At 40.8% G+C, this 26,127-nt stretch overlaps 1 protein-coding gene across 2 annotated transcripts in view; it reads left to right on the forward strand.

The window, feature by feature from the left end:
• PPP1R1C (protein phosphatase 1 regulatory inhibitor subunit 1C) overlaps window positions 1-24,924 on the forward strand; it is a 52,643-nt gene extending 27,719 nt beyond the window's left edge. For both annotated transcript variants that reach the window (XM_061455305.1, XM_061455294.1), the window contains exon 5: window positions 23,123-24,924. In XM_061455305.1, coding sequence (XP_061311289.1) covers window positions 23,123-23,137 — 15 coding nt within the window. In that variant the 3' untranslated portion in view covers window positions 23,138-24,924. The remainder of the gene's footprint in view (window positions 1-23,122) is intronic.
• The last annotated feature ends 1,203 nt before the right edge of the window (window positions 24,925-26,127 follow it).

Here is a 26,127-nt window from a genome sequence, read left to right on the forward strand (position 1 = left end):
AAAACCAACAAAAACCCAGAAAAGAACCAAAACCAAACAACTCTCTCAAAATGAACTGCCCCCCCCCAAAAAACACACACAAAAAGAAAAACAAACCAAAAAAAACCAACCAACCAAAAAACAACAACAACAACAAATCCCCCCCCCAAAAAAAACAGAAAAAGGTTGCTCAATTGGAAAAGTCACCAGTTTTACCAAGGACAATCTTGGCAATCTTTTCCAGTCAACTCTCATTGCTAAGGCCTGCTTCTTCTATTTACTATTCTGCTTCTCATTCTGCATTACAAAACCAAGAAGAATTCCGTGGTCCTTTTCCTCTGTGTCAAAGTAGACATTTAACTGTTTCATTCAACTGTTTCAGCACAAATATACATACGTACATATATTGATACATGCATCCATTGACAAATAACATCTTTGTAAGTATCTTTATTATTCTGGTCTGTGGGTTAGAGAAGTCCCTGAAAGGCTTCCTGGATTCTCACCCTTTCCCCCTCACACTCACCATAGAAGCTTAAAATGGGATGACAAACCTCCTAGGTAGAGAGGGACCAAGTGGAAGGTAGCTTAGACTGCTAAGGCAGAAGCAGATGGCACTTATCCCAGCTAATTGTGCTTTCTTGGCACTACCACTTGAAAATCAAAAGAGCACATTTGAGTCCCAGAGCTACAACTACAACTTTCCATCCCAAGGCATACTTTGTACTGAGGCAGGTTTCCGTTTACCTAGATAGTTATGTTCTGTTTGGTATCCCAGCTCATCCTTGAAAGGAAATGCAGACTGAAGTGACCGGAAGCAAGGTTTACAAAGAGAAGACAGCCTGAGCTGTTTCCAAACCTGCATTGCTCCCTAGAGCTCCCAAATCTCCACATTAACTACCAGCTATTGCTATTAATACTAGCAGCTATTTAAATACCATCAAGGTCTCCCCTTGTGAAGGAAGCACATTCCCAGGTGGTTTGAGGGTTTCATTAACAGTGAGTCTACTGGAATGGGTGTGCTAGAGGTCAGGGAAATAGGAAACCTTCACTGACCCTGGTTCAACCTGCAGGAGGATATTTAGACCAACATCAAGATCCTACTAATTTCAGCAGGCTTTAAATAAAGTTCTTCCAGCTTTCTGGTTCACTGGACCACCTTTGCAATTAGCTGCCATCAATTCATAATTAAACTCTTTCCCCACAGAGGTGAAAGGTACATTTGACTTTTTTCCCTCTCAGCCTTTTGGGAAATACATTTCTTAGATTCCCCTCTTAATATATTTTATTTTGCATAGAGACAAAGACTTTTTCTTGAGCTAGGCCCCAGCTAAAATGTTTGAAATAGGATTAAATCTGAGCTGTTGTAAACCTAAGGAACATTCAAAGACATCATTTGGGTTTGACTCATTAAAACAACCAGGACTCACTGGCTGTTCCCAAAGTGTTCAAGCCTAGGGATTAGATACATGCATAATTCTAGTATTTACAATGATGGTTGATATTAAATGAGCTCTTTCTAGCTTCTGCCATGAATTTCAGATGCTCAGCTTGTTTAGTGCCTGCTTGTTTTTCTCTCCAAAGGAAACAACATGCAGAATAAATGATTAAAATCACAATGTCCCTCCTGAAATACGTAATTTATTAGAAGCAATTAGTACAGTATGTGGCCCTCATCCAAATTTGTAACCCCTTAGGCCAGCTTGGTGATGTCTGATGCATCTCATTACTTTGTGACTGAAGGTTAACAAGGAACAAGGATAGAGTCTGGGGACATAAAGGATTATTGTTAGTGTGGTAAGCACTGAGTTTGGAGGCCACAGTAATCATCACAGAAAAAAAATCTCAGGTTAAATTTACTTCAAGTGGCAGAGGAATGAGGTTTGTAAGTCTTAAGCCGGGACCAGAGAAACTTGTATCATTTTACAGACTGCCCTTTTATATGGCAACCTCTGTGAAGAGCTTCTAACGTTAACCAAACGCATCAGTATTTGTATCATATTATACTAGAAAGAAAAATGTGGTGTCTTTGTGTGAGTTGTACTTCATATCCTGGCTTAAGTTTGTTTTTCAGGAAATTAGTATTAGACAAATATAATACATCTTATACAGTTTTCTGAACGTCAATCCCAGGTTGACGGACTAAGCTAGCGCTCAGCCAGACTTTTCTGATGTGGCTAAGTCTCTTTGGCTCTTTGGATACTATATTTTCCTAATCTCTCCAGTGATGATCTGTTTTTTTACGTGGTTGTGCTGCATATGAACCATGAGGTCAGAACCAGAGAAGGAGATGCTTTTCGACTATCCTCTCAGTCCTGAATGTGTATGTGCAAGATCTCCTTGCTTTTTCAGTGGATTAAATGGCTGTGATAAATACTGCGCAGACTGTTCCACAAAGCCAGGCACCATGCAGTAGCTGAAGCAGTCCCTGAGGTGGGGGCCAAGCCCTTCTCTAATCCCTTAGCAGAGCTGTGGTGTGCCTGGAGCAGCTTATCCTTTCTTTAGACTGGCGACATCCGTTCTTCAACACATTTTTGTTTTGTTGTTCATGTTTTGTGATTGACTAAATGCCATCAGTGCATTTAGTTTCATGGGTGGAAGGCCCATGACTGCCTGTACCCCCTGAAGCACTGGGAAAGGAAAATTCATGCTGCAATCTTGTATCATTATGTTTTTTCACTTTGCCTAAATAGGTCACAAAAGAAAGGTGCAGTTTTGGTTTCAAAACTAGTTCTTCTCTTCATTTATATACCATTCTTACCAGTGTCTTAGTCAGACTGCACCTGGATGCAATCGCACCAATTAAATAGTACTGCCTTGAACAAATTTCCTGGCGATCTCTTCCAAGATGTTACCTTCCAGTGCTGAGTCTCTTTTCCTCACTCTCTACCCTCCTTTCTCCTTCCTCAGGCTGGTATGGTCGTACGATGACAGTAGATTCAATTTAGAAAAAATGGAGCTAAATTAATTAGTGAATCACTGGGTTGGTGAATGGGATACATTAGATTGCTGCCATCTCCAGTTCAGTTGGCTGCCACCGCTCTGCTACTGCCCAAAAGTTGGCAGACGCTGCTGTAGTCTGTATTTAATTTCTTGCTGCTGGCAGCTTTGAATATGTTTCATTTCACACAGCTGGCGGCTTCTGCTTCAAAATGGCTCTGGCCTTGGCTGTAATAAATACCACAGTATCTTCAGAGAGACTGAGGTGTTTAGTGGAGACTAAGCTTGACATCTGTTCTACAGCAAAACTGGGATGTTTGTGTTATAACTTGTCATCTACCACTGTTACCTGGCATCTGAAAAAGAAAAGATTGTGCTGAGCACTGATATCAACCCGTAAATTGCCATGTGTGGCTTCAGGTCCTGATCCAACACAGACCAAAGTCTAGGGGAGTATTTCTACTGCTTCATTTAGTTCAGCGTGAAGTCCACATATCTGATAGCTCTTTCTAATCTTCATGCAATGAATGCTTGATTGGCCTCATTAAAAAGTATTGCTTTATTTTTATAATAGAAGGGTAACCTTACAAATGTCAGTGAAACAGCATTTATGACTTGAAAACAGTGTTATTAAACATAGTTGTACTAAATATAGAGCTATGTAAACATCATAATATTATTAATTGCTTCTAAGCAGTAACAGATGACATTAAAATGTCAACCTTTTAAGAGATAACAACATAAAATACTTGTTATGGGAGTACTGTGGGAGACATAGTACTGATTTTAAAATATAAAGTAGAAAGCCCAGGAAGGTCAACGTGTTGTTCTGGTTCTTTAATATCTTAAGACATATTTATAGTGAAATTCCAAAGATTTTGGAAGCATTGTGCTCTGAATTGAAACGGCTTTTGAAGAAAAGATAATATTTTTATAGGAGAAGATGTAAGGTTGTTATGAAGCCAGTGATTTGGCAGGGCATTGTATTTTATTTCCTGGCTTTAGCTGTATGTTCTACACTGGAGGTTAACAACCAAGCCACATGGCAGCGAGTCCTATTGTAATAAATAATAATTGCCCATTTGTTTCATATCAGACATTTAAAATCCTGGTTTTTGATCCTAAGCAACAGGATGTAATGAATACCCAGATAATATGTTGCTGCTCCTGTTCAGTGTTTGGCATCTCCTGGGCTCCTGGACAGGAGCTGCAGGATTGTGCGTACAGCGGGGGCAAGTGTATTTGTCAGGTCTTCACCACTCCTCGGCTGCGTGACACTAATTAGCCCTGCTGGGGAGAGTATACTCCTCTTACAGCACTGATGGGGGGTCTGGCATGTGGGGAGACGGTGCGGGAGCTTGTTCATTTATCCTGGACTCTTCTGGTACAGTGTGTACAGATAGCTCTCTAAGTAACATCTGTCTAAAAAGCCTCCGTACTATGCAGGCTCATGTCTCAATTAATTTACCCTTAAAAAAAAAGCCTTCCCTGCATCTTTATCTGTGTTTTTCTACAGTTCCTTTACGCGTGTTAAGTTTCCTCTTCACAAAGTCAGATTTCATTTATAAAAATCTCCACCCCCAAAAGGCACAGCTGTGAAAAGATAGCATGACAAGCCACAGGCAAGCCCAAGGTTAAGAGTGAAGCTGTATAACATGAATTACACCACCATGTGTTGAGCAGTATCAATCAGCCTGATACAGCAAAATCATTCCACAGCCTTCCAGGTAAGACTTCATCAACTGCGCTGGTCCTTATGAGCACATGTAAGCAGGTGCAAGTTCACAGCCCATCTGCAGATCTTCCACCACCAGCACTCAGTTCTGCTGAGACCAGGCCTGGGAGGTTTGAAATAGGCAATGATTTCCTTGAGCATAGATCCTGCTCACAGGTGGCGCTTACAGGGGCAGTAGCTTACAATTAGTTATTTTGCTTTCTACCACCAGATTTCATTCTGACCTGAGTAAATGTCCAATGTTAGCTTTGTGATAACTCGGCCTCTGAACAATGTGGTCCTTATTTCTGAGGTTAGGTTATGAGAAACCTTGCTTCTGATTCTTAGGGACCATCTGTGTTGGGTTTCTTGTGGTGGGGATGTTGCCTGGGTTTCTTATTATTTGATTCCCCCTCCACCGCCTTTTGAAGTGCATGTCTATTAGTCTGAATTTATTGAAAATCAAAATTTTTCTAAAGAAGGACATGTGGTTCTCCTCCCCTCCACAATTTCTCCCTTCCTTCAGCCCTTGGATGTGACATTGCCCAGTTTAGCAGGAACACATAGTTCCCAGAACCATCCACCAAAGCTTTGGCATGGAGACAAGAACATAAGCAGCCTGAAGGTTTCAACCACATCCTTTCAGGCCCACAGCTAGGACTGAACACTCTCATGAATTATGTGTGTGAATGTGACCAGAAAAACACAGGAAATACTGCAGCAAGCATATGGATCTGAAAAGGAATTCATTTTCCTGTGAGCTGCATTGGCCAGAAGGATGTTGTTTAAAAAGCTCTCAGCTGGTGTAGCCACTCATTTCTCTTGAAAAACTGGGAGGATTTTTCAGGCTTTTCAGTGCTCACCCAACCTGCTACCAGTGTTATTCCATGTTATTCCATTCCTTTTACAGCCAGAGGAGATTGTCAGCAGGCTCTGAGCAATCTACCAAGTAAATATGTTTAAGAATGCATTTAAGGGAATTGTGGGATCTAATGACTGCTCATAAGCAAAAACCCACAAACCTAAAATGTTTGCTGTGATTAGTCCAGCTCAAGGTGCTCCTTTACTGCATACATTGTGCACACAGCAAGAAGTATATGTAAACATATGTCTGGTAAACCCTGGAAACGGTGCAGATTTGTGGGCTACTCCCTCCAATGGTATCTTTCTAAGTGTCAGGGACACAGGACACACCATGGTTGCACTTGTCCCTGGAGAGCAACTGGTAATACATAGAAAACCCATCCACACCTACCTGGTTAGCAGGGACTGAGGCATTAGACTGAAGAGGCCAGTTAAATGGAGAGCAGTGAAAACTGGAGGCAGGGAAACGCCACTGAAGAGAGGGGCTGAATGACGGTGAACGTCAGAGCAAGTGGTTGCCTGTATCCCAGAACACCAGAGAACACCCACAGGGTAACCATCTCCAGAGTTAAAGGGAGGCAGCAGGTTTTTCCTTTTCTTTCAGGAATGATGAGAAATCATGTAGATTCAGCTTTCAATCTCCTTGCCATCCCCAAGGAATCTGAGTTACTATGAAGTCAATGGGATTTTTGGCATGAAAGCTCCCCCTGGTGACATCCAGCTGCAGTTCAGTACCACCAGCTCTGGAGAACCACTAAATGGCAAGAACGATTGTAAGAGTGGAATTATTTTAAAGTCTGCCTGCAATTTATAATTACAAGCTAAAACCTGTGAGGTTATTACTACATTCCACCTGCATGCAAGCAGTTTTCCCCAAATCCCTGCAGTGGTTAGAGCCTGACTTTTCTTCAAATTCATTCTTATCAGGATCAAAAGTAAGACTGTATCTAAGAATAGATTTTTACAGAATCTATGACTTTGGTACAAATGTGTCTAAGCCTTTAGGGAAGAGTGCCTTTTCTGTGCCTTATCTATATTTTCCACAATGAAATTGAGTAAACTGATATTCTTGCTTGTGCTTTCCAGAAAAATTGAAAGCAATACATGTTTTCAGGCTCTGACTGTAAATATTAGTGCCAGATAGTGTGCTTCCACAGTGTAATTACATTCTGGTTGTATGGGATGCCGGCTCTGGGGTATTTTGATGCCTTAGGCAAGCCAGAAGAGGTAGGTTTCTCACAGGCTCAAGTCACTGACACAATAAAGAGCCACTAAAGATTTTGCCCCTGATGTTTTGCTGCCTGTGGCAACTACAGAGTGAGACTAGTTATATCTACTGTAATACACATAGTTTGTGGTTACTGAATTTTACGTTGAATAACTGATTTCTAAACACTGGTTTTTAATTTGCCAGTTTTATCATTTGCCAGCAATCAAAAAAAAAGAAATATAAGAATTTGGTGGTTTCAGTTGTCAGTAAGCTTAATGGGTTAAAATGAAAACATTTCAGATTTTAAATATTACTAAAGAGATCAAAATAAGCCTTTCATTCTTTCCATCTTCTCTTTCCTCCTCTCCCAAAAGATCAGTGCAGAGGCACTGTCCCAGACCCCTTCTGATGTCTAAGCTAGAACTTCGGTTTGGCTGAATTTGTGTAATAGAGAAGCACCTTGGTTATGCATAAGCATTATGTACTAAATTGTTTTGTGTTTCTTTTAGGGGTGGAAACCTATATTATTGTGCAAAACCCCATAAATCATAGTGGTTTGCTTTGCCTCCCTTGATTCAAGGGATTTACACCCTTACTCTGTGGAAGTTGTTCCTTGCAGGATAGTGGTGCTGTTCTCCCATTTAATTCATTGGCTTGTTTAGTTTTGGAGAACCGTTCTCCAGACCAGATGTTTCTGATTTGATTGTGTGGAAAGGGGTCACTTGCTCGCCAGGCTTGTCTCCCACCTCAATTTCAGGTTGGTGAGGACCCTATGTAAGCATGGGGTCTCCCTGTGGAAGTTGTGTGCTGCAGGACCTCATGATGTTTGTTTTCCTGCTTCGATAGCAAATCTCAGGCCATACACGCAGCTGCACCAATGAAATGGAGCTGTGCTATACCTGCTAGTTCAGAGGAGCCTGGTGTGCCTGAGAAGGCTTCAGCACACAAAAATATTTGCATAGTCTCTGACTTGATCAGGGAGTTAAGTAAGTAGAAATGATGGGAGATCACATGGGGTCCCTCAGTTAGTTAGTCTGAAGAGCTGCAGTTGTGCACAAGGTCAAAACTAATGCTTCTGAGCACATTTAAAACACATAAACCTGTCATGAGAGAAAGAAACTAGACATGCTTTTCTTGTCCCAACAATGTGTTTTTTAGAAGAGCAAGGTACGAGCCTATAAGACTTGGGTTCTCAGAGGCTGGAATGCATTTAGGAGTTACAAGCATGGATTCTTTGGAAAAACCTATGTTGAGCACTGGGAACAGTATTGAAAATTAGGGAAATCTATCTGCCATTCACACTGCCTCTTCTATGTAGTTATTTTCCAAACTAGACAAGCAATTTTATGTGTAAATAAAATATGAATACTATATTTAAATCCATATTTAAATTCAATATAAATACGATGTTTACAAATTTTATGTGCATATACTGTGTCTTTTGAAACAGTAATAATAGACACAATTCCCTTGGCTATAAAATAAGGAATTTGTATATAATAAGAGGACAAGAGTCAATTGTCATAAACAGAAACACAGGAAACTCAAACATAAGGAAAAGCTTTTCTTTCTTTTGCTGTGACAGTGGTCAGACAGTGGAGCAAGTTGCCTAGAAAGCTTCTGGAGTCTCCATCCCTGGAGATACTCAAAATCTGACTGCGTATAGTACTGGACAACCTGTTCCAGCTGACCGTGTGTTGAACAGGGGTTTGGACTAGACTGTCCATGGAGGTACCTTCCAGCCTCATCAATTCTGTGATTTAATAGCTGTGTTACTTACCATTTATGAAACGTAAACCTTTCACACAATGGTAATGACAAGCACAGTGAAAACTTCGTCCCACAGCTGCTTACATCAGATTTTCACTTTTCAGTCCAGTGGATGACATCTAAATTTGTGGCAGTATGCTCCCTACGTCTGTAAGAGTGCTCTTTCAGTGTCAGTTTATCTGGGTGATACCGTGTCTTAGGAAAATGTCTCAGGATCAAAAATTAGGATAGGCTGCAAGCCCCAAATAAGTTAACTCTTAACATGATAAAAACCTCTTCAGCAGCAGGGGGTGTTAATGAAACCAGAAGAAGGACTTGTCCTGATGTTCCAGAAATACTCCGGTGCTCCTAGGCAGTTAAGCTGACTTGATTCATAACTCGTATCACAGGCTTTGCCTGGGTAGCATGAAATGCCAGCTGCAGAAGGAGAGGGGCAGGATTCAAGCCATCTTCAGCTTCAGTCTTTTGAAATGGATCCCAGCTGCTTGCAATAATCTCAGCAGCTCACAGGCACTGAGCTAGTGAAAACTGAAGAGGCTCATTCTTCTTGACAGATCCCCGCTTGGATGTAAGGACTAAAGCTACAGTACCTGCAATATGAAGAAAACGGTAATTGCTCGCTATTCATATGCCACCCATGAAGCAACTGTGAAGGGGATAATTTAATGTAAACAATGATCTATCAATCACCTGTTTAATCATCACAATGTGTGTGTAGTTTTGAAGGTGTTTATAAAAAAAAGGAAAGAGCACCTCATTTCAACATTTACAGTATTACTGATATATAGGTTATGCTGATGCCAAAACCCTATCTCCTTTGTCATCATAAGAAGGGTCACAATGAAGATTGTAACTCTGTAGGGATTCACCAGCAAATTAATAGAGAAGCTTATAGACTTCTGACAGAAACCAAACAGACTGGATTAATTAAAAGTGAAAGCTTCACAGCACATGGAAGTATGGCAGAGAAACGCTGCCTTGGGTTTTTGGCTGACCAGCAAATATTTTGCTGATGCCTTTGTTTTAAGAAGTATAACTTACTGGAAAGCTTTTCATCTGCACCCTAAAAATCTCAGGCTGCACAGACTATTCAGCAGGAGATTTAAATCTGCCATTAACAAATTTTACCCTGTAACTGCCCCAGACCACAGAAAGGAATAACAGCCACAAAAGAACAGCAAAAATAGAAAGTATGGATCTGGAGTATAAACCAAACAGAATGCTGAGGGTACCATGCCAGGCCTGCGGATGAAACAGAAGAAGCTGTGAGGCAGCAAAAGCTGCTCAGTCATCACATGCAGGACTTCATTCACCCCATCATGTTCTGGCTTCTGCTTCTCAGTATTACAGCCCCTCTTTCTCTGTTAAGGATTCTCTCCCCTCAGGTTGTAGCAGTAAGTTTTTTCTCATCTGTTTGTTTAGGTTTCATGACCTCATAAAAATACCCATGTTAGCCAAAATATACAAATGTAGAGCCATTGCCCAGGAAAAAGCAAGCAGCTGGATAGTGCTGCCCCTTGACACTGAAGTCACACAAGAATGCCTAAAGAAAACTGAAACATGGCTGCTCATAAGTGACTCATGAAGTTGTGGAGTTGAAAATTTTTCATAAAGCATTTTCAGTAAGGTTTTGAATGCAAAAAGAAATAATCCCTTGTGTTTTGAGCTTTTATTAAAAATTAAATTAATTTGTGGATAGGTTTTTATGTTTAACAAACTAGGCCAAACTAATGCTTCAGTGCTGCTAATATTAAATGCTTTGGTGAAATGTTTTTGGGTTGTTTTTTTTCCTCATAATAGAAATTGTGAAATTTCAGGGTTTTTTTCTAATCACAAGTAGACAAAAATTATAAGGCTCTAAGGAAGTGCAAATATTCAGGTACTGAAGTCTGCTACTGTAATCCTCATAAATGCTCTGGCCTGAATCCATGCTGCTTTAAACCATGTCAGGCAAAGAGTTACCCTGGGCTTGTTATAGGCTTCCAAGTGAAGAATCGAGCTCTGGAAGGCTCTCTCTGTGCTGACTGTATAAGGAATTGCAGGCAAGTGCATTTAATATTAAAGTACCTAAATGTAGGTGGGTATCTGTGCTTAGCTACAAACACAGGCTGTCCTTGAGCATCCCTCAAGGACAATTCTGATGTCACCATAGCAGTGAGCAGCAAATAAGGGAAATAAAGACCCAGGAAGCAGAGGTAAAGCAAGGATGGCTTTGACCATGTTACCTTTTTACATGGTTTATCATTATTACAACAAGGAGGAGAATCAAATATTTTTGTACTTAAAACCAAAAGGAAACCTCACAAATGTTTAGCAAATAACTGCATTGAGCAAAAGTGTCTGCCAGGCATCATGTCCAAAACTACTGAGATTGTGCACACTGGCTCCATGTAACTAAGGATGAGCATTTCCAATTATGTATTTTAGTAAACAGGGCCATAGTTAAAATCTTAGTGAAATCTGATCCCAGATTCTGTCTACATCTGACCAGTGACTGGATCAAAATTTAACTGCTGGTCCTTGTATGATAATCCAATTACAGCTGTCAAATACATAGTACATCCAGTCTGGATGGGGTCTAATATGTCTCACAGCTCCTCAAGTCAGCCGGGGTATTCAGTATTGCCTACTTATGTCCCACTATTCCTTTGTATACTACTTTTTAAGTTTACCTCTTACAGTTAGCAGAACTCTATACCTATTCAGGACATGAAGACATTGCTTCCTACACAGGTTAGTTAAGTTTTGCAGAGAAATTTTCTGAGGGAAGTTTACCTGCCCAAAGGGGGTGAACTGCAGCTGTATTGCAGTGAAAACACTTGCCCGAGCAGTACAAACAGAGCTATCAGGATGAGAATCCTATTCACATGATTAAAGTATACTGGGATTAAAAAAAAAACCATCCTTGCCATCCAGAGAGGCAGCCAAGTGCAAAATTGTGGTAAAACAAATACTGTTTTGGTCTGGGGGTTTTGTTGTTTGGTTTCTTGTTTCTTTTTTTTTAAGGGAATCTACAAAATTATCTTCTCCAAAAAAAAATGTTTGTGCAGGGGCCGGGCTAGGGAGTGAAAAGGTGTTTGTTACTGTTGTCAATGCTTCCACCACACATTGAGAGGTTATTTTGCTGTATAAGATTTCATTCCCCTGCTCTACTATTTGGACTGTATATCACAAATTTCTTTTGATTCAGGAGCAAACCACTGCAAGCAAAGTGCAGGTGGAAATGCTGCACTTCATTCTTACTGCTCAGAAGTTTGCAGTTAAGCAGCAGATTCCTTAAGTGCTTTACTTTTGCTGCATACACTGCCAGAACAGCAGCATGTTGTGGGTTTGCTCTCCCCAGCACTTGAGACACCACCAGTGCCACACACAACCTTCATTGCAGGTTTTCCAGCAGAGGTGTACTGCTTCATCTTTTCCCCATCATAAACAGATCTCTGACGGCCAATAATTTCTTTAAGACCCTAATGGACATTGTCATTTGAATGGAAGCCATTTAACTTGAAGTTGAAATGTACAGAATGGACAAAAATCCGTGCTACTATCCATGCACTACACCACAGTGTACTTTTCCATATCATGGCAACCATAACTACCTCACAACTAGGTGTAAGTCCGAGCCCACCTAAGATCCAAACAGACTCCTTCATTTCATTCTCTAATACAGCATTTTCCCAAAAATTAATTGCCGAAATAAAATCCTTTAGCAACTTTTAATGCATTTGCTTTGAAGACTCGGTCGTGAGCCTCAACAGCAGTTTTAGGCAAAAACTCATTTCTGCTTTGTATTAGAAAAGACTTGAACAACTGTACGGTAGTGAGAGAAGTGCCCAGGATAGCAGGTTGGAGATTTCCCATTAAGAACTAGGGAAGGAAAATCAAAATATTCTTGGTTGCCACTACTGGCAGGAACGGATTAGACAAATTTAAATTTGTCTAATTCCCTTTCTCACATGTAAACCATTATTTAGTATACTAACATCTTGGGAGAAGAACTCCTGTTTTTATCCTCAGCAAAAGGAATAGTAGCTGTGAGCAAAGCTTTGTTCCTGGAGATAAGAGGGGGATCACTTTTGTAAATGCTCATTGATCTTACGGCTAGAAAGGACCCTTATTGTTATATAATTGAATCTCTGTCCTGAAGCACAACCTTCAACCTAACTCTATACTTTATCCAGAATTTATGTTGAATGATTGCATATCTTTTGGAATGCAGAAGATAAGAAATTTAATATTTATCTAATTATCCTTAAACTTTCCTTTTGTTTACTTACAGAATGAAGGATGGTAACATTGCTTTATTTTGTACATAGCAGTCTATATAACTAACATTTGTCTTGTCCCAACCTCAAAATGGACTTACATGCTGCAGTTGAAGTATTGAGCATTGTTTCATGTTGTCTTGAGCATCAGTTTTCCTGATGTGATTTTTTGTAGCTGTAAAACCCATTTCCTGGTTTTTCCCTTATGGCTTATTTTAAGGTAGTCAGCCTACAGTGTCTCACACTGGAAATATAAAGTGGCCTGGAGCAGCATGTGGTGAATTATGAGAATGACAGAAGTTGCCTGGGAAAATGTAAGATGTTTTAATTTAAAGAAGCCATGCTTAGGAAATGCAACTCATAAACTTTTAAGGCCAGTGTGTTCTAGTACAAATTTTGTGACAGTAGCAGAGCTATTGGCTTATGTTATTATGGAGCAGCTGATTCAGGTTTGGAAGCATAGCCCTTGATTTGATGGAATTACTGTAATCCTTTCACTTAGGGGAACAATTCTGCTAGTCCTGGGATTCTGATCTACTGTTAGACAGACAGCTGCCTGCCTGCAAGTGGTGCTGGTGTTAAAAATGAGGGTTCAGCAATTCCAGCAAACAAACACATTGCCCAGTAAAAGCTGGCTTTCAGACGGCTGCTTTCTGAGGGGGTGTTCTGACCGTCTAATGAGCTTCCCAGGACCTGTTAAAGCACAACACCTTTGAAGATCTGCCTGCGCTGATTGAATTCAAGCACACTTATCAGCACTTATCAACAGCTCTAAGCCTATATCTGACCTATGAAAAATTATGATGAAAAAATCTCTGCTGAAAAGCTTTAATCCTGTCTTGGTTGCAGCCTCCAGCTGCCCAGCCAGGCCAGCACACGGGGCCATGCAGGAGAGCCCTGAAGTACTGTCTGGCTTCATTGCCAGTGTGGAAGTCGTCTCTGCACGGTTTTGTGCTCAAGCAGTTGTTGAGGTATCTGACCAGGAGCCATCCTCCACAGAATCAGCTAAGAAATGCTTTCTGGCTTTCCAAAGGGTAATGAGCATTGGGCTGAGATTGTTACAGGCTGACACATCCACTTAGCTGACTGGAGGGGCTTCTGCTGTTCCGTAGAACTCTGAAGGCTGGCTGACTTCTGCAGTCTGAGGACTTCCGAGGGAAGGAAGGAACCGGCAAAATGAGATGTTTGCATACTAGCAGAAGTTGCCTGGGGCAACAAAAGCCTCTCTGTTTACACTTTTGGCTACTGTAAGAGGGAGACGCAGTTCCTTCAGCCACAGTGAAGCTGACCTCTGTCTCCGGTGCATGTTCTGGCCAGCCTGTGGAGGACCAACAAAAGCCTTTCTGTGCTGAAGCAGCTCCTTTGTGCTTGTCTTATAGATCCAGTGCTGCTTCAAGCAACTTCTGAGATCAAAAAATGGAGTGGAAAGTGCTGTGTGAGAGAATAAAATGGAAAGCAGCCAGACATTTTGCACCCTGAATTTTGCTGCTCTCATACAGTCTTCATTGTGATAGTTTAACACTGAGTCTTTTGACTGGAAGAAAGTAGCATGAACCCCCAAATTTGTCATCCAAAGGCTCACCATGAGGACTGAGTATTGTATGACTGGAGCTAGGAGAAGAGTTAGTAACAACCAGCAGACATATATAAATTAGCCAGTCCTTGTTGCTTGGTTTCTGAAAGATCATTCACAAACATCTATGAGGCCATGGTGACCTGATGGATATGCTGATGATCTGATTTGCTTCGGGTCAGGTATCTGACCTACATAAACCCATCATATTTGCCAATGCTTCAGATCATTTGTTTTGATTTAGTCATCTCTTGAAAGAAATGCACATTAGAGATAGAAAAAACCCTAGATGAAATTGCATGGCTGAATAACATCTTGGTCTCATCATCGTAACAGACACATGAGAATGTTTATCTCTTCCTCAGCCTGAGTTTAGATATAAAATAATGTAGCACACAAGGGTTTTTTTCTGATTTATAGGTTGCTAAAATGTCAACATAGTTTAAACCTCCACACTGGTGCTTCAGATTCTTTTTATTTTAAATGTTGAAGTTCCACCGTGTCTGCTGGCCTTTACAGCTCTATCAGCTGTAAAGGACAGGGTGACAGCCTGACTTTGCTTCTCCTTGGATAATCTAAACAGGAGTTTGAGAATACATAATGTGCCAATTATCTGTGTCGCTTTGTTTATCTCATACCTCAAACTTTTAAGCAACGTACAACATTAATTAATAGTATGTCACATACATTGGTTGTAAATAATTGTAGCTGTTTGAAGTTATTTCTTCTTTACAACTGGAAATTAAGATCAGTTACAAAAGCTGACCCTTCTTTCTTTGAAAATAGTAAGAGAAAGTCCCATTAACTACTGGATGAGTGGGTCCAAGCCCTGTGTAATAACAAATGACCTGTCTGTGTTCAGATTCATTGACTGCAAGTTTCAAGTGATTAGTCTTACCTTGCCATGAAACCTTGGTTGACAAAACAAAGCTTAAAGGCATGAGGACTGAGAGTTCCACAGAGCAGCATTTTTCAGTCTTTCTCAACAAAGAACACCCTAACTTTTAGAAAACTTCTAAAGTCTGTATCAAGCAGACTGTTCACAGATGACCACATCTATAAAGCAATATTTTCCACATCCATTTACTTTTATTTTGTCTTCTCTCTTTCATATTTTCTCTGTTTGCTCATTCAGACACATGGGAATTGTTAAGGTCTGGCTCTGTGTGGTTTATTGCTGTCACATCACATTACTTTTTGACATTCTTTGGACCACCTACAAGAGTGTCTGCCTTGGGGGACACCAAGGTTGCCACCCTCCAGGAGGCTGACCTGCTCTTGTGCCGGGTCTGCTTGGAAGCAGGGCTAGCCTCCTACCACAGGTGATGTGATTTATGAACGTGAACACCAGCAGATGAAATAGTTGCTGCCAGATTGGCAGACTGAAGCCATTCATGTAAGCAGGAATGAAGAAACACAAGAAAAGGTAAGTAAAACACATTTTCTCTTAGCAAACAAATATCTTTTGTCGTCTAACTTAGTTCATACTCAGTAATCCCCACTGATCACTGTATGCCACAATTCTTGTCATGTTGTATTGATGTTACACATAGCACCCAGGCACCCACACCAAGGATTAGTGCTATGCCGCATTAAACCTTGTTCAAATATTTAACAGAAGTTGGTTGTTTCACCAGGAAACTCCCTGCTGGGGTGTAGGAATCAAACCCAGGAACAGATACAGAGTCCTAGGGAGGAATGTGGCAGTCTTTGTGTCAACATGAGGGCAATTGAAATGGTCTTGGCTTTTTCCTCAAATTCAATAACAGAATTTTGAGGATAATTTGGTCCCTTCCAACATAAACTATTCTGTGATTTAGGACTGGCTGTTTAGGCTTATAGGTATATCTCTCCAGCACTCAGTACCATGTGTTAAAGGATGAAAATGCTCATTTAAAAACCTATACAAATGAAGTGCCAAAGCTGCATTGGTTCCTGATTTGAGATGAGAGGGGGTGGTTCTCACCATATGTGAAGAAACTTCATCTTCCTTGAAAGCATAAATGGCTGCCATCAGTCTGAAATATCTTGGAGAGAATAAGTGGAAGGAACTCCAGAAGGAAAGTGAGTTTCTCGGTGGTGACATAGGAAGTAATCGTGGAAATGATTCAGGTGATGGTAACTGCAAAATGCTGAATGCAGGAGAAAAGGTACACTTATAAAGCTTAGAGAAGGAGATGTGGTAGTAGTGAAGAACCCTGGGAAAAGGAGAGTTTTCATGACTCTTTTCACTGGAGATAAGGTGAGGACCATAATGGACACATTGAGCAAGAAAAATGTGCAAGGCAATGAAAATTGGATTGAAGTATTTTCTTTGACATCTCTATGTACTGGGCCATGACTGGGTTGTCATTTCTATGTGAGATTTCGCCTGTAGGTATATCTGTCACATGCAAGAGATGCTCCATGTTCCTTGATTTTAGAAACAGAGTTGCATGTGGTTTGATGCAACCCCTTAATCCCATTGTTTTCATCCCTGGTATTTGGGAAAAAATACAAATATATATATATAGCTCACATTTGTTTATATATAGATCACAGTGGGCCACATAATCCAGTTATGAGTTTGATGCTTCCCCAAATCAGTACTGAAATGCTGACTTAGTCTGGCCCATGGTTTTAAGGAGTGAAAAGAAGCCTTGTTCCTGAAATAGGTCTGACTGGTGCAATTAGATGCTTCATCCCTGTTCCACAGAAAGGAGGCATTTGAAGTTCCCACCTGGGTCTAAATGTAACCTTCAGTGTCACAGTTAATATTAATATACTTTTCTAAACTATAAGATTGATTTACTGAGTTTTGATTTCATAAAATCATATAGTTATTTATGTTGCAAGGATCCTTGGGAAAGCACATAGTCCAACCTGATGCACAAAGCAGAATTGGCACAAAATTTAACCAGATTGCTCAAGGCTTTGTTTAGTCTAGTACTGAAAACCTCCTATGAGAGAGACTTCACAGACTGTCTTGGGAAACCATGTCACAGTGCTTCAAATATCCCATGAAATAATTTCTTCTTTATAAATAGTCATAATATACTTTTTCAAATCCGTGACCAGACACCTCCATTTTCTGGATAACTCACCCATAGGTACCGGCAAGCTGCTATTTGGTGCCCCAGAGGTGACTCTCCTTCTGCCTAACCAAGCTCAGGTCCCTCAGCCTCTCCTCACAGGTCATATCCCTTGACCATCCTGGTGGTCTCCACTGGATCTGAACAAGCTCATCAGCATGTTCTTGAACAGGAGGGGGCAAACACAGTATTGCAGGCACAGCCTCACGCTTGGTGAGGAACTGAGGACCTCTCCTGGTTTCCACAGCTCTTCAAAGATGATGGCCTCACACTGACACCAGATGGTCCTTCTGCATCCTCACATGCAGCCCACAAGCCCCATGGACATCTGTGAGTCAAGATTTCTCAAGGGATTGCTGACTCAACCTTTCCTCTTCTCCTTCGATCTTATCTGTGTCCAAAAGGGCATAAAAGAAGGGATTGAGCACCCCAACCTTGTCTATGTCTGTATCACTCAGCTCACTCAGCTGCAGGCTTACATTTTCCTTGTTTTTTTTCTTTTCCTGTGAAGATAGGGAAACAAACTCTTCCTGTAGCCCCTGATACCCTTTACTAGTTTCAACTCAAGCTGAGTTTGAGATTTCCTAACACCACTGCTGTGTCATGGGCCTGTATTTTTTTCCTATATTCCTCACTTTTACCTTGTCTTGACTTTCATACACTGTCTATGTCATCTTTTTGGCATTGGGCCTCAGTCATGGGCTCTCTGCTTAGCCAAGAAGGTCTCCTTATTACAGTATAAGCTACTTGCTCTCCCATATCAGCATGGGCCACTCCTGTGCTTGAAAGGGGCTGCCCCTGAAGACCTGTCAGCTTTTCTGGGCTCTGTCACCTTCACAACTGCTTCCCACTCTATCCAGCTTAGCCAAAGACCTGTGGTGGATGCTGGTTTTTATTATATTTGGGGGTTCATTATATGGGTTTTTGGAGTTAGTTTTCAAATTAAAAAAAGCATTTCAGTTCCAGACAAAAAAAATGAGGAAGGAGTTTCAGAGAAGTCAAAACATATTTAAATGATTTGAAACAAATGATTTGAAACAAAATGTTCCATTAAAAAGTTCTTTTCCCTGTTTAGTGGCATGAATGTATGATTTTTTTGTTCTGATATTCTCGTTTTTGATGAGCGAACCAAAACATGGCAAAAAGTAGGCATTTTTATTTGTCCATTATCCTCTTTGGCCAGTTTTGTTTCCTCAATCATTTCAAAGGGATTTGAGTTCTGAAACTGAAAATGAGGCTGCTTTGTCTGTGGCTCAGCTTCACCGTTCACTGCTTTTCTTTGATAGAGAGAGGATCAGCTCCAAATCATAAAACTAAGTAACCCTTAGGGAATTCAAATTCCCAACCAGACTTCAATCCAGAGTTTGGTAAATGTCAGCACAGTTCCTGAGGCAGTGAAGCGGGGTGAAGGAAGAAGTGTTAAATAGGGTGGGGAGCCACCTTAATTACTGAAGTAATCTGATTTTTTTTCCCAGGAGTTATTTAATTCAGGAACACTTGGATATTTCATACCTTGTGACACTCTTTAGCCTTCTAATCCGGTGCTTTGCTCAGATGGAGAGAAGCAAAAAGACAGCTGTTGATTAAACAGCATAGATGTTGTTATGTGACTGCAAAAATGCCAGAAAGTTGTTCCATTTGCACTCATAATTTACAAGTAATCTAGAAATAAGCTTTGAGGCAGTGACTTCATCTAAAAAGAATTACCAGGTCAAAGTGTATTAGTGCACAGCTACTGAATATGCTTTGGCATTAAGGGTTTCTTTATCAGCATTAATTGGATTAAATTACCTGCAGTGAAATATAAGCCCTTTGAGGAAAACCAGTTTTTGTCCTGTTGGCTTTAGAAGCATAAAAGGAAGGGGGGAGGGAGGGGGTGTGTGGGTAAAAAGAAAACAGGAGGCAGTGTTCAGACAGGCTTTGTTTTAAGGCAGAGTAAGAGTGAGGTTGAACACACTGTGGGTATGAAATCATTGCCAGGAAGCTGTGAGAAGGGGCAGCCTTGGGCTGGAAGGGCTTTTTGCTGTCGGATCTTCCAGGCAAAGAGCAAAGCCCCATCCAGAGCGTGAGATATTGTGGAGCAGCAGCTGGGTCTGGCACAGTGGGTATCAGGGACCGGTGGAGTCAGTGGGATGGTTCTGACCCCATGAACCACCTCACACACAAGGGGAGAGCATGGCAGGGCAATCCGGGCTGGGGGCAAAGCAGTGAGAGGAATGAAACAGCATCAGGATGGTGTAGGCACAGTGCTTCAGGAGGGTCAGGGTGACCGCAAATCCAGAGTTACCCACTGCCTGGAATAAGGGACATTGTTGCGACAGGGTGACTCTGTGGATCAGCATTTGCAGTCCTCCCTATTTGCAACTCATATTATGAAGCTTGTGCAGTTTATGCGGAACCTGTAACTTGATGTTTCTAATTTGGATCAGCTGTGTGTACAAACAGTATCTTCTAAAATATCCCCCATTTCTCCCCCCCTTTCCTCTTCTCCTCCTACCCATCCCCCCAATATCCTGGCTGTGTTTGGTTTGTTTTTTTTCCTATGAGTAAAATCATAGTCTTTATTTGCTTGCTCATCCTTACTACTGTGCTTAATCAATGAATAGAAACAAACCCTAAACAACAGCATTCTGGTGCCTCTTAATTAATATTTGAGAACACTGAGGGCATGAACTGTGTTACCAGTGTATGAAGATTGAAAATGTAAGAAGGAAATACCTTTCAGATAAATTAACATTACCATAGTTGAGGTGACCGGAGTAATGAGTTTTCACTTGGTCTCTAGGAGAATGTAACCTTTCAGCAAACAATTCAGAGATTGCTAAACAAAGGTACTGGGTATGAATAGGTCCAAATTAGAAAAAAATATCTCTGTGGACAGAGCTTCACCTCACTACCTCCTTATCATTTGCTTTGTATTGACAAAGAGCAGGGCACACAACTCGAGTAACCCTCCTGGAGTGACATGCAAGAGCCACTGTAATTGCCTCTTCTCTTGAGCTGTGGATGTATGTGCCAGTGCTCTCCCTGGCCTGCCCATCTCAAGCGCCTCTGGACTACCTTTGGCAGCCACTGCGGGTTACTGCAACGTTATGTGCTAGATACGCTTTAAATCTAAGAGTATGACAGCTATCATTTAAAGAAGTATTACCTTAGACTCTTTTTGCCCTGTAAAAGTCTGATGTTTTGTGCATGGAGTGTATCCTTCCAGGAAAGCCAACAGCCTTTTCTGTTATGCATATTTGTATGTTAATATTTGACTGTTCATGCTAACTTGTTTCATTGTGTAGCTGAGCGTCTTATTTCATAATGCCACACATAGGGTCAGTTAATTCCAACAATCTTGAGCCTTATGAATACTGACATCGAGTCTTGTGCACCTACTGGGCAGTGCAGGAAACCCTGTAAGTCTTTACATTCAAATGACACTGTGGTATTAAATGACTGGCATTGTGAAGTCAGGCTGTAGAACACAGGTTATGAAAAATCATTAAATGAGATTGATAGTCACCTGCTAATCAATGGATAATGCTCACTGATGTCATTTCGCACCCTTTCTTGCAATTTTCAAGTTCAATATATTGCCAAAAGTCTTCATTCCTACCAAAAATTCTATTTCATGAAGCTTCATCATACTAACTGTATATTGTGACACATTTTCTGTCCACAGCTTTCTGTTATTCATCTTTCAAAAATTCCCTAAAAATGATGCATTCTGGCTCCTAGCAATTCCTGCCTGGACTACTGAATAGTAGCTGTTAGATGATACTGTGCACGTGCAAGAAATGGCTCTGTAACTCAAGAAGTAAACAGAAGGAGATAAATTTGCCCTATAAACACAATATAATTTTAAAATGAATGTCCATTAACCTATAGTTAGGTGAAATACTATTTAAAGCTTTTGTCTTATTAAAGGGCCTGCTAATGAGGCCAGCTTGGTCATAGCTGAGCACCTGAGTTGTTTCTTCAGGTATCACAGTTACTTAAATGGAAATGGTTTGATTATTGCAGGGCACAATTACAAGTACTGTGGCTTGGGAGCATTAATTTATTTGCTTGTTTTACATCTGAACAACAGTTTCCCAGGTAACCAAGTACTGCCATTTGTGTGGAATAACAAAAAGAGAGAGGAGCCAAGAGGCCAGCACAGAGCAGTGATGGGCTCCTGCTGGAAGCGGAGCTGGCTGCACTCCAGTTGTATGACCCATTGTAAAATTCTGGTTTCAGTTGTTTGTAACTTTGTTGAACTGGAATAATTGGAATAACTTCTGTTGATTTTCTTGTTTTTTTCAAGTGAGGTATTTGGAAAAAAAAAAACTGTTCCATATTTTGGAGTGGTGTGGACATAAACAGTGAAGTGTAGGAATCTCCAGGTTAAGTGACACTAGGCCACAACCTTTGGATGTAGACCATTAATTTCTCTTACTCTGAATTTGAGGTAATCTGGATCTTGCCATGTAAGATTTAAGGGTGCACTCCTCTTTGTGCCTCTACAAGTGTGTGTGTGGGGGGGTGACTATCCAGCTGTGGTTATCTAAAGCAGCTGTGCTGCAATTTCTCCTCAACAAACAGAGGAACTGATGCAGAAGGAAAGCTATTTTCTTTTCTGACAAATAGAATAGTGAATAGAACTATGTATGGTATGTAATGAAACCAATAATGTTTCCATGTTATGGCAGTAATGACACCAGAAAGCCTGATTCAATTTTATGTTTTGTTGAAATCATGCATTTACGACTAACAGTTATGTTCCTGTTACATAACTGTTTGTCACAAAACCCAGGGCACCTAGAAACCATTCTTGTGCATTTGCTGTTTAGATTTTTTTATAAGTAACAGCCATATCGGGTCTCTACTCCCTGTCATCTTTTTAGCTTGATTTTATCTCCTTTTTTAGTTTGCATTCTTCTATACCAGAAGGCAAAGCTGAGAAAATGGGATTAGGCCCATTCACTGAGTCCTGCTTGCTTGTGCTGAACATGGGACAGGGAAAATAACTTTGAATTTGATTTATTTTCATAGAATCTACTTCACTTGCTGGCTGAAACCAGCCAGCAAAAGGAACTTCACACTTCTTCTTAAACCTAAATTTCCACATACCCCATTATAGGTATTTATTCTTTTCATCCAGCCCATGAGGTTTTTGGAAGTCAACAGAATACATTCTCCATGTGGGAAATGATCCAAACTTGCCATGGCTTTGATGCCAGCAGTTCTCTCTCTGTTGAGTGCAATGTCCTCTTTGCACCAGGACAGCTCTGCAGGTCATGTGAGGACTGCGGTGACATATGCTGGAGAACGCCTCTGGTGCACACGGGAGCTGTGACTGTGGGTCCATGTGAGCACTGACCTTCAGCAGATCAGTCTCAGAAAGAGGCTTAAGTTGAAATTCTAGTGGAATCATTCCCACGTCTACTGTCTGAGCCTTGAAAACTTTTAAATTGCTTGAGATCAGCAATACTAATCCAATCAAGGATTACCAAGCAAATACTGTTCTGTTCTTCAAGGCATCTTTCAGCAGATTTGTCCATCAAAACATGATAAATTTCCTAAGAGCCTATATTCAAGAGAATGTTTCTGTTGGAAATGCACCATGGTATCGTTTGAACTAAGAGGTTTGTGAACAACAGAGTCAGTATGGGCATTTAAAAAACTTGGATTTTTGTTTTTCATTTCCCTCAGGAAGAAAATGCCTGATGAAAACCAACACAGCTTTAACCATAACTTCTGTATTTTCAGGGATTAAGCATTTGAAGAGTCAGAGTGACTCAGCGTTTCCAGAGGAAGAAGAGGGAGTTAGTGAAAGGGAAGAGGAGTGGGGCCATTAAGGAGCCACATCACGGAGAGTAACTGAACTGCGCGGCCGTGCGTGCCTCAGACCATTTGCCACTGCTTGTGTCCCCACACCGTGCCGGCGGCACCGGGGCTCCCTGGGGAGCGTCCTCGGCTGGGTTTTACAGCCACCTGCGATTGTGTTCTGTGATCCTTATACCCAAAGATAAACCACTTCTTTAAAAGTCATTTTTCTTTCATTTTCTATGACTTAGAAATGTAATTTGCAAATGTGTTAGTGACCTGACATCAGTACTGCCAGAGCTTAACTACTGTGTGTGAGCTGTACTCGGTTGTAAATAAAACTGATTTAAAAGCTAAAAAATAAATAATATGTTCACTTAGACAAGGTTGTATATTGTACAGTGGGTTTGTCTAGCATGCAGAGAAACGTTCATATAAAATCATCCTTTCAGTGAAAGCCAGCTTTTACCAGCATTGTTAGAGTTACCCGCAGCAGGTAGAAACAAACTAAGCAGAGCTGACTCAGTCTAGAGGGGGATGCAAAGACACTCTTCCCCATGTTCCCTGGACATGCAACATTTAAAGTACTAGTCTTGCTTTTTTGGTCTGAGGTTGCCTAGCCATGTCAGCCAAAACAGTTTCTCTTTTCACAAGATAATTTTTATCTGGAGGCATTAGAAAATGTTTCAATTTAAGAGTCAAAGGAAACACAGGAGTGTGTGAGACCTGTGAGCAGGGCCCCATGCACCAGCTGAGCTGCAGGAAATGCTGATACTCACTTTCATCACCTGCAGCAAGCATAGGGTTACAGCCTTCTCTGAGAAAGAGGGCCAGACTACTCTGTGTTTGGCACAGTTTCAGCCAGTAAATGGTAGCATATCAAGGTGCAGGGATTTAGCACATGTCTGAGTCAGGTTTTCTGGGTGAAGTTTGGCATGGTTCAGGTCAGCATTTTCATTTGTTAGACCATGCAAACTTTATGGCATAAAATGAAATAAGGCGGAGAAGGAAAAACGTGCTTCTTCAAAGTTGCACTTGACAGATCATTTCCTCTTTTATCAGTGGCCATTTTTAAACCAATTCACTGTCGTTTTGTATTACCTGCTTGCCTTTGATACAAAGTTTTACCTTCAGTTTAAATTTCCACTGCTTTAAGTCTCTTTTAAAGGGCTGAGCTATCAAAAAAAAAAAAAGGAGATGAAGCGTATGAAAACACAGAGCCTTTTGTCTATGCCTTGCATGGTGATTTCACTCTCAATCCAAAGTCTTCCATGAAGACCTGCTGCGAACAGGATCTGCCAACAAGTGTTTCTTTATATCTGGGAGCCATCTTTTTGCCCTCCATCTGTCTCTCTATATCTGCCCTCTTTGTTGCCATTTTCTGTAGAAACGCTGCAAAAAGGATCTGTGACTCCAGCTCAGCATGGGTATGGAAGAAAGACTAAAAGAAGGACTCTTCAGATGTACAGAAACAAATACAGGACTTATGGGACTGGAGGCTTTTTATGCCACAAACAACAAAAAGAAGGAAATAACCCTTCAGAAACCATTTGAATAGCCCAAAGCTAAGACTGGAATCGTAGCAAGAAGAGCAGGCCTCTGGCCACAGCTTTGTTTTTGCACAGCACCAGGCTCTCCACATAGTTGTTCATTGACACAGTGCTCCCAGTTGTAAAACAGTCATTGGTGTTTAACCTCACACCATCTATCTGTGTTGCTAGCTAATAAAATGTTTTTTATATTAATGGCTTTTTGCTGGTTATTTTTACCCACAGGCTTCAGATGAGGACTGCCTAGAACTTACAGGCAAATGAAAAAGTGTGCATGATGTATAATACTTGATACCAGGACAAGGTATTGAACACTTTGGAATCTCAACATTTCAAAGGCAACACAAAACACCTGGTAAGATCTTGGAGAATTCATTACCGAACACCAGGATGACAGATGGACTTGAGGATAACAGGAAAAACTAAAAAAGATTTAGTTTGAACTGGATCTGAGTGTTTCCAGGATTGTTACTGCAGCAATGAGAGGAAAACAATTCTGGTTTACAGCCATGATCTGGATAAGAACCTCAGATAGCCACACCAGTATTTAGATGCATCTCTAAATCCAGATCTTATCATCCCCTCATCTCTAAATATTTCAGCTTTACCATGTTAAAAGCCTGTTTATTTTTCTCTTGATCCAAGGTTATGCAAACAGCAATTCTGATCACAGGGATAGACTCCTCCTTTCTAGCAAAGGGACAGGACCGGTTGCAGAGATTTTACTATGGATCTACCCTAACACCATTTGCTGGTGGGACTTCATCTGAAGGACAAAGACAGGATGCACATTTTCTTATATATCAGTCATTTTTAGTTTGAAAAGCTGAGCAAACCCTGCTTGTCTGATCTTCTACTTGTGAGGCATACAGTAAGTGGAGATACAAAGGAAAGAACCAGTAAAACAACAGAGCCCTGAAAAAAAGTACTTGGCATGAAGCAGAGAAGAATTGCCAGTGAATTGTCAGTGAACCCTATGAGAGAATATCTGGGTGTGGGGAAATAAGAAGGGAAAATCAGGAAAAGCAGCGTGCGTACTAAGCTAGGTCTTTTCTCAGTTTTGGTGAATCCTCTGACTTTTAAAAACAGCAGCCTTAGACAGAGAGCCTCTCATATACTTTGGAGTGTAATTGAAAGCTCTGGTTGGTTCACAGTGTAGAGAGCTCCACCTTGGTACACTTGAACCATGTAGATTTCTTTGTGAGAGTCAGTGGTCAATCATCATTGCCCAATGTGTTTACATCACCAAAATTAAAACAAACAAAAAAATCCATTAATGTAATCTTTTGTTTTAGTGTAAATGAATCCATAGGGTGTTGAGAAAGCAAACAAAAAGTTAGTTGAACACCAAGTCTCAAGGAAAACACCACTATGAAAACACCTGAAAGGAAAATTGTG

This window comes from Pezoporus flaviventris, unplaced genomic scaffold (assembly GCF_033815535.1).
Source record: "Pezoporus flaviventris isolate CSIRO_AGI_PZ_B2104156 unplaced genomic scaffold, CSIRO_AGI_Pfla_v1 ptg000001l, whole genome shotgun sequence".
NCBI lineage: Eukaryota > Metazoa > Chordata > Aves > Psittaciformes > Psittacidae > Pezoporus > Pezoporus flaviventris.